General features: G+C 36.4%; 1 protein-coding gene across 1 annotated transcript in view; it reads left to right on the forward strand.

The window, feature by feature from the left end:
• The window catches only part of LOC110462011 (putative leucine-rich repeat-containing protein DDB_G0290503), a 10,320-nt gene extending 9,434 nt beyond the window's left edge, over positions 1 to 886 (forward strand). Inside the window, exons 3-4 of the mRNA XM_021515780.1 lie at positions 175 to 538; positions 577 to 886. Of these exons, the coding sequence (XP_021371455.1) occupies positions 175 to 538; positions 577 to 730 (518 nt within the window). The 3' untranslated portion in view covers positions 731 to 886. The remainder of the gene's footprint in view (positions 1 to 174; positions 539 to 576) is intronic.
• The last annotated feature ends 9,093 nt before the right edge of the window (positions 887 to 9,979 follow it).

Below are 9,979 nucleotides of genomic sequence, written 5' to 3' on the forward strand. Positions count from 1 at the left end.
TGAAAGAGACAGAAGAGTCAGTGAAAGAGACAGAAGAGTCAGTGAGGAGACAGATGGGTCACTGAAAGAGACAGACAGGTCACTGAATGAGACAGAAGAGTCAGTGAAAGAGACAGACGGGTCACTGAATGAAACAGACGAGTCACTGAATGAAACAGAAGTGTCAGTGAGGAGACAGACGAGTCACTGAAAGAGACAGAAGAGTCAGTGAAAGAGACAGAAGAGTCACTGAAAGAGACAGAAGAGTCAGTGAAAAAGACAGAAGAGTCAGTGAGGAGACAGATGGGTCACTGAAAGAGACAGACAGGTCACTGAATGAGACAGAAAAGTCAGTGAAAGAGACAGACGGGTCACTGAATGAAACAGACAAGTCCCTGAATGAAACAGACGAGTCACTGAATGAAACAGACAGGTCACTGAATGAGACAGAAGAGTCCGTGAAAGGGAAAGAAGAGTCACTGAAAGAGACAGATGAGTCACTGAAAGAGACAGACAGGTCACTGAATGAGACAGAAGAGTCAGTGAAAGACAAAGAAGAGTCACTGAAAGAGACAGACGAGTCACTGAATGAAACAGAAGAGTTAGTGAGGAAACAGACGAGTCACTCAATGAAACAGAAGAGTCATTGGAAGATACAGAAGAGTCACTGAATGAGACAGAAGAGTCAATGAAAGAGACAAACAAGTCACTTAAAGAGACAGACAAGTCACTGAATGAAACAGAAGAGTAAGTGAAAGAGACAGAAGAGTCTGTGAGGAGACAGACGAGTCACTGAAGGAGACAGACGAGTCACTGAAAGAGACAGACGAGTCCGTGAGGAGACAGACGAGTCACTGAAAGAGACAGACAAGTCCGTGAGGAAACAGACAAGTCACTGAAGGAGACAGACGAGTCACGGAATGAGACAGAAGAGTCAGTGAGGAGACAGACAAGTCACTGAATGAGACAGACGAGATGAGTCACTGAAAGAGACAGACAGGTCACTGAAAGAGACAGTCAGTGAAAGAGAAAGACGAGTCCGTGAGGAGACAGACGAGTCACTGAAAGAGACAGACAGGTCACTGAATGAGACAAAAGAGTCACTGAAAGAGACATACGGGTCAGTGAAAGAGACAGACGAGTCACTGAATGGAACAGAAGAGTCGGTAAAAGAGACAGAAGGGACATTGATTGAGTCAGATGAGTCACTGAATGAAACAGACAGGTCACTGAATGACACAGATCTAGAAGAGTCAGTGAGAGAGATAGACAAGTCACTAAATGAGACGGACGAGTCAGTGAAAGAGACAGAATGAGTCACTGAAAGAGACAGACAGGTCACTGAAAGAGACAGACGGGTCACTGAATGACACAGAAGAGTCAGTGAAACAGACAGACAGGTCACTGAATGAGACAGATGAGTCACTGAATGAGACGGATGAGTCAGTGAAAGAGACAACCGGGGCATTGAAAGAAACAGACGAGTCATTGAATGACACAGACGAGTCAGTGAAAAAGACAGACGGGGCACTGAAAGAGACAGATGAGTCACTGAATGAGACGGATGAGTCAGTGAAAGAGACAACCGGGGCACTGAAAGAAACAGACGAGTCATTGAATGACACAGACGAGTCACTGAAAGAGATAGATGGGTCAGTGAAAGAGACAGACGAGTCAGTGAAAAAGACAGACGGGTCACTGAAAGAGACAGATGAGTCACTGAATGAGATGGACGAGTCAGGTAAAAAGACAGACGGGTAACTGAAAGAGACAGACGAGTCACTGAAAGAGAAAGACAGGTCACTGAATGAGACAGAAGAGTTAGTGAAAGAGACAGACGGGTCACTGAAAGAGACAGACAAGTCACTAAAAGAGAAAGACAGGTCACTGAATGAGACAGACGGGTCACTGAAAGAGACAGACGAGTCACTGAAAGAGACAGACGGGTCAGTGTAAGAGACAGAAGAGTCAGTGAAAGAGACAGACGGGTCAGTGAAAGAGACAGACGATTCACTGAATGACAGAAGAGTCAGTGAAAGAGACAGACGAGTCAGTGAGAGAGACAGACAGGTCAGTGAAAGAGACAGACGAGTCAGTGAGAGAGACAGACAGGTCAGTGAATGAGACAGACGAGTCAGTTATTTGTCTGGGATATGGCCCAGCCTTTTAATGTACAGTCAGTGAAAGAGACAGAGGGGTCAGTGAAAGAGACAGAGGGGTCAGTGAAAGAGACACACGAGTCAGTGAAAGAGACGTACGAGTCAGTGAAAGAGACGGACAGGTCACTGAAAGAGACAGACGAGTCAGTTATTGGTCTGGGATATGGCGCAGCCTTTTAATGTACAGTCAGTGAAAGAGACAGAAGAGGCAGTGAAAGAGACAGACAGGGCACTGAATGAGACAGACGGGTCACTGAAAGGGACAGAAGAGTCAGTGAGAGAGACAGACAGGTCAGTGAAAGAGACAGACAGGTGACTGAATGAGACAGACGGGTCTCTGAAAGAGACAGACGAGTCAGTAATTGGTCTGGGATATGGCCCAGCCTTTTAATGTACAGTCAGTGAAAGAGACAGACGAGTCAGTTATTGGTCTGGGATATGGCGCAGCCTTTTAATGTACAGTCAGTGAAAGAGACAGACGAGTCAGTGAGAGAGACAGACAGGTCAGTGAAAGAGACAGACAGGTCACTGAATGAGACAGACGAGTCAGTAATTGGTCTGGGATATGGCCCAGCCTTTTAATGTACAGATAGCAGTATCACACATATACAAACAACTCATATCATGGACAAGTATATGATAAACTAATTTATGAAGTGAGAATTCAACCTGGGTATGTGATAAAAAGGCCTTCTCTGCCACAGTTGGGAAATAGCCAAAATATGACTATATAAGCAAAGGTGGCCTACTTGCCAATTACCTGTACCTGCATGTAAGTCAAATATATAGAATGAGTGTTAGTTTAGTATGTATCACCTAGACATGTGTTTCTTTGTAAAACATGCATCATAATGCCATGCAACAATCATTTCTGACGTCATACATGTACTTAGGCCTAATAGAAAAATATTTAAAAAGATCAATGGCTATACCTGGTACATGTGTTTATTATATATAAGTCTGACCGGTGTATCTGAGTTTAAAGAGAATTTCATGATTTCAAGTGATTTGTTTTGGACAGATCAGTAATTTATGATAGCTTATATAATGAACCTTGAAATTGATGCTTTGTATGATTTATTTATCCTCCAATTTTAATCAGGTATATAAGAAATTGGAGGTCATATCACTCATTTTTGTGTAACATAAAAGAAAGTATAGCTAGTGTGCTTCCACCAGGGTTCGAACCCATGACACCCAGTCGGCTGCTCTACGAGTTGAGCTAATTAAGGGAAATTCCCTTTAGCACGAAGCTAGAAGGCAACCATAATCATATGTACAATTTCAATCTGCCAAATTTGTAACAAGTCTAATTTTTGTATTATATATGCCTCCATCTCACATCGAAACAAAACCATGACTGTGTAAGTGTTTCAGCTTAAGGGGGACCACCAACAACAAAATGTTTAAGTTTGTAAAAAAACATTAAGCTTTCAATAAGAAATACAACAATATTGCATTCAGTCTGCATTGTATAAATGTATGTGAAAAATAACCTCGCAACCTAATTAAATGACTTAAATTGTTCATTGGCCTCAGAACAATACACAACCTGATTAAAACCAAAAAACTTGTCTTACATAAGTCACGGTGGTGAACAATTGTGGTCGCTTTGCTTTTGACTTGGACAGTGGGAATATCCCTTCAGCTCGAAATCAAAAGGGCACCGGTCAAGTAAGTAACCTAGGCTAGCCATAATCTTCAGCCTTGGGTTCGACTCCTATTGACAACTGGTGAAAAGGTGACCTCGGTTACATATATTTCCTATAGGCCCTGACGTTTTGACTGTCGTCTGGTAAATATTTTTGCTATTATAGTGGAAAGTGTTACTGCTAATCCATTTAAAACAGTCTACGATCCACTGATACTGTCTACGATCCACTGATACTGTCTACTATCCACTGATACTGTCTACGATCCACTTATGTTTATGATGGCGTTCACACGAAAACATCCCTAAAATAAACCTAACAACAAAAATAGTATGCGGGCATACACAACTAACAGTGTGACTGATATTAATTTAAAATTACCATGGATGTAAGATTCACACTCTTCACAAATCACAAAACAGACTCGCCTAATAGACATTGTTGTGATAACACACTAAAATCACTACTGTACCGACCAGTGGCCAAGTGATCATGAACTGCACTGTCCGATTCACAGCTTGTTTACGTTGTAAATCCATTAGGTTAAAATAAAATCAAGCTTACATTTCCTGTTTCCGTTTTAATATCCACTCCCTGGTCTCAATTTATGTCCATTTCCGCTGTGTTACTTATGCAGCCGTCTCTCTGCGTCGCCATATACACCTGTCTTACTTAGCCTACCTGTGTTTGGATGGTGTCAAGGACGTTCAAACGTCATTTCAGCAGGTGCCCCCTGTCTGTCAATACTAGAGTATAGGAAACTAAAGGGGAATAACTCCTATTCACAAGTTATAACATATGCAAGGTTGTGAGCATATGGAAAAAAAATTGGATCTACTTCGCGAAAATAAGCAGCTATTTCAGACGATTAAATATAATCGAATAATTTGATATTATCTTTATGCATTTTAAACAAATTCTCTACTCAGGTAAATTACAGTGGTATGTGGTTTTGTAATGATTTAATTTTGATAATAACAATAAAATAACGATAATAAAAGAAACATATATATCACAAATTAAAGTTTGGGAATATGTTAAAAGTAACCTAACAATGCTTTGTACATTAGGTGGTCCCGATTTGACCAAGTAGACTTATTATTCACATATAGCATTTGAGCTTCTATTTTTTTAATTTTGACAATTGGCATTAATATATTCATAACTTAATATTTTGTAGGATAAAACAGTTAACTATCTCCCTTTTTCCATTCTTTTGAAGATACAACATTGCACATGTACAGAACGTACCTCGATAAATTGAAATTCATTCGAAGTTGCATTATCAGAGAATAACTAGCTTCACAGTCATATACTTAAATGCATTTATTAATAGTATTATGTGTTTCATAATGTAAAATTTCAGATGTTTTATTCAAGATTAGAGACAAAATTCATTTCATAGAAAGAAGTAAGAATTGTCTCCCTTTGAAATGAAAAAAACCCACTGTACAAGTAATAGAAACCAACAAATACAAATATGTCTCTCGCTAAACCTAACAAACAAAAAAGATTTGTATGTAATGAATATTAAATTAACCTGGACTTGTGAATAATAATAATAGTTGAATGCTTTGTGTTGCCCCTGAATTTCGAGGATGGCCCTCCTTTTTAGAGTAAGGGAAATTCTGTGATTCTACTGAGGACATAAGTTGTGGATTATCTACTTTGGGCCATTGGCCCATCAGTATACAATACATATTTTACACAAATTATGGACAATGTACAGAGGATGAAAGCAATCATATTCCATTATAATACCCTTAATTTGTTTGCCTCATATATGAATTTTCCTAGTATACACAATTCCTTAATATTATGGACACTCAATAACTGGACGACTTTAAACACAGATGTTTTTTTCCAATAATAGCTTTTGATAAAACGAGATCTGAGATTTTGGAATTTAGAACAGACCAATTAACAATGAAATTTGTCCTCTAATTCAGAGGGGGAGTTACACTGTTTACAATATCTACGTTCTCTAGGTATATTATTATACCTTCCAACCTCTATAGCTAAAGAATGGGTAGATGTACGTATTCAAGTTAAACAAATGCGATATTTCTTTGGTATATATATTGTGAGGTAAAATTGTAATTATACAATAAACATTTTGGAGAGTTTTCCACTGTGGCCCTTAAGAATTGTATGCCTTGATCAAAAATTCTTTGTTTTATCAATGGTAATAACAAATTTTGCTGAGAGATACATGGATTTAACCAAACATCACTAAGACCTAGATTATTTAATTCATCTCTTACTGCTATAGCCCAGTTGAAATCATTTCTACTACAACATTGTAATAAAAACCTATAGGAAGTTGATATAATACAATTTTCAGATTTTAATAATTTAAACCAATATTTTATCATTCTAATTTTTCTCATACAAACTAGAGGTAACCGTCCCAATTCAAGATATACCATGTTGTTATTGGCCGATTTCTTCACTTTTAGTAGTTTCTTACAAAAATGTAAATGTACATGTTCTATCTCTGGAGCTTTGTGCATACACCAAATTTCACTTGCATAGAAAAGGATACTGCTTACATATGTATCGAAAAGATGGAGCATAGTTTTTACATTTAAGTTTAATGATGAACACTTTGCAAATAATGCAAACATAGCTTTTCGTCCTTGGCTAGCTAATTGTTTTTGTATAGATGTGAATTTATTGTTGTAATTTAAAATAACACCTAGGTAAGGAAATTGATCCACACATTCAACCTTACTTCCTTTGTAATACCATTTTTCCTCATTATGCAATCTTCCACCTTTTCTAAAAACTACAATTTTTGTCTTTTCAGCATTTACAGTTAAATTCCATTCAGTACAATATTTTTCTAAATTATCAAGCATATCTTGGAGACCTTCTACAGTCTCGGAGAATAATACCAGATCATCAGCATATAGCATCAGATATAAACTGAGTTCCTCAAACTCATAACTACCCTTGCAATTTTGTATAAAATATGATTCAAAATCATTTATATACATAGAAAAAAATATCGGTGACAGAATTTCACCCTGTAATAATCCAACCCTGTTAAGAAAAAAATCTGACAACTTTCCATCTAATTTAACACAAGATTTAACATGAGAGTACATAGACCTTACAACTTGTAATAGCTTTCCTCTTATACCAAGTTTTGATAGCTTATTCCATAAATTTATTCTATTTACCATATCAAATGCTTTACGAAAATCGACAAAGCAACAATACAATCTTTTCTTATTAATAAATGATTTGGATATAATAGAATGTAAACAAAATATAGCATCTACTGTACTAAGACCAGGTCTAAACCCAAATTGAGCATCAGTTATTACATCATATGTTTCTGACCATTTTAAAAGTCTATTGTTTAAAACAGAAGTGAATAATTTTCCTAAACAACTTACTATACTTATACCTCTAAAATTGTTAGGGTCAGTTAGGTCACCCTTTTTATGTACCGGTGTAATTACAGCAACTGCCCAATCAGCAGGATAGAGACCAGAGTCCAATATATTGTTAAAAAGTTTACACAAAATAGGTAATAAAATATCCCTCCCTACCAATAAACTTTCATTTAAGATGCAATCTATACCATGGGATTTTCCCTTCTTTAAATTACTGATTGCTTTGCAAATTTCATCAATAGTAATTACTTGGTCCAATTCTTCATATAATGGTACTTCATCTGAATGATTGTGAGATTGATCAGGTTCTTGATCAGAGTTATCGTTCCTGGCCAAATTTTTGAAGTGCTCAAATAAAACTTTCAATTCAATATCTGGTTTCTTGGACTTGGTTGCAGTGAATTTTCTGTAAAATTCCTTAGGATTGTTAAATCTCATGTATTCAAGCATGTCGCCTTCACACTTTAAGTACATTCTTTTTTTCATAGATTCTTTTAATTTATAGTTCCTTTTCTTCTCCACAAGCAGAGCATGATTAAATACATTTTTTTCCTTATTGAAGTTATACAGAGCTGATTTGTACAAGTTGTACAAAGTTTTCAATTCCATATCAAACCATGGTTTATCAGTATTAAAATTGATTAACCCATCTCGGCATGTATAATTATGGTTATCTTGATTGGCATCACAATATTTAGTTAATTTTACAAGGAAAGGTTCCATAGATTTCATCAGTATTTCAGTAAAACTACTCACACTAGTGTTAATATCAGACTGACTAACAGCATCAGGGATGGTTACAGCAACACATAGGTTCTCCTGATTGTCAGACAACAAATTTAAAAAACAATCCTTAAAATCATCATTCCATTTGTATAATGGTTTACGCTCACCACTTTCAGTAACCTCATGTGTAACAGTGTGATGAATCTGACATTTTAATTGAATATGCAAAGGAGCATGGTCAGAAAATACATTAAAATTTGAAATTATAAATTGTTCCAGAATATTAAATAATGAATCTGTAATTATACAGTAATGTATAGTACTCATGCCATTGTGTCCATAGTATGTAAAATCATTTGAGTATCCTTGTTGGTCTCTTCCGTTACATATACACATATTACATGATTTACATAGCTGTATCAGGCGATTAAACTAAGGTATGTGTAGCTGGATTATCTACTGAGAACAAAGGTTTCTACTACAGGGGAACTAACCTACGTCACAGGCGTCTGTCCATAAACTTTTCGGTGTCCGCTCAATATCTTAGTAACAATTAACCGATTAACTTAAAACTTGATTAGAAGGTTAAATGCTACAAAATTTTGCGTGAATTTGATACCTGTTTTTATTGGGTCATTTATTAAGAGAGTTATTGCCCCTTAATTTACATCTGTTGGTAAACCTTTTGGAGTCTGCTCAATATCTTTAGTAAATATTAACTGATTAACTTCAAACTTTGTAAGAAGGTTAAACGCTACAAAATCTGGCGTGAATTCGATATCTGTTTTTATCGGGTCATTATTAAGAGAGTAATTGACCTTTAATTTTTAAATGCAATGCTTTCGTCGCTTCTTCACTAACTATCATTAGTAACTATCAAAAGAATTCAGACTTCAAATTTGCTTTTACAAAATGTATTCAACATATTGCTAAAAAATATCATCCATTCAAATAATTCATCTAAAGGACTATATCCGAATCTAAAAATATATTTGTTTCATTTTGCATTTGTTTAAAATGTTATGTAATTATTATACCATTTTCAGATTTTATAACACCCCCTCCCCTATCTACAGTGCAGTTTTTAGGAACTGTGCTGTATTTAGCTTGCCTGTCAGTCTTTCCAGATGCAGATTTTACAGACAACGCCCCAGTAAGTACTTAAGTGTATCTTGTTCTCGTCAACCTCTTGAGTCTGAAGATTAAGGTATATCATGTGTGAGAGTTTGTCCAGAGGTCTGCTACATAAATAATTAGAACATTCAAACAGTACTTTGCATGCATATGGACTAAACAACTTGAAAATCCAAAAGCTAGTCTGCAGTTACTTTCAGATTCTTCCTCAGAAGTTGGTGAGAGGTACACTGTAACCTTCAGAACGGGCATCTCTAATACAAATTTATTAAACATCAATGGTTACCGGTCGTGTGAATAAACTTTAGAAATGTACAGTTGCCAAATTACCTATTCACAAAAACAGAAAAAGACTGCATTCTTTCCGACAAAGTTGGGGAAGGTCGTATGCCGTCACACGCTTTTCGAATTTCATTAAATTTTGCAATGTTTACACGTATATCGAGAGCTTATAGAATACATTGACATGTTGAATGATGTACAATATGTAGCATGAAAAAGAACGATTGTACAGCGATGTATATAGCTCAATGTTGATGCATTAAAAATGGAAAATGGTGACGGTCACATTTTCAAACGAAGAAGGTAACGATCACACAATTACTCGGCTGACCTTTTGTCAGTGCATGCCTTAGACAATTACACGGTAATAACTATTCTTATGTCCCCTAACAACTCATTGTTGCCTTACGAATAGTAGCATTGATCCTTACTGTGGATATTGACTTGTATCATGACTTTTTCACAATTAGTTGACTGTCCCTGATGTTAATCTTTCCGAATCTATTACAGTAATTTTCATCCGCAATTTACACCGTACTTGTAACTCATACTCTATTTTACAGAACACTCATGTCGTTATCACCAACCCGTCTCGTTATATATCATACAGAACACTCATGTCGTTCTATATCATACAGAACAC

This window comes from Mizuhopecten yessoensis, unplaced genomic scaffold (assembly GCF_002113885.1).
Source record: "Mizuhopecten yessoensis strain PY_sf001 unplaced genomic scaffold, ASM211388v2 scaffold1411, whole genome shotgun sequence".
Taxonomy (NCBI): domain Eukaryota; kingdom Metazoa; phylum Mollusca; class Bivalvia; order Pectinida; family Pectinidae; genus Mizuhopecten; species Mizuhopecten yessoensis.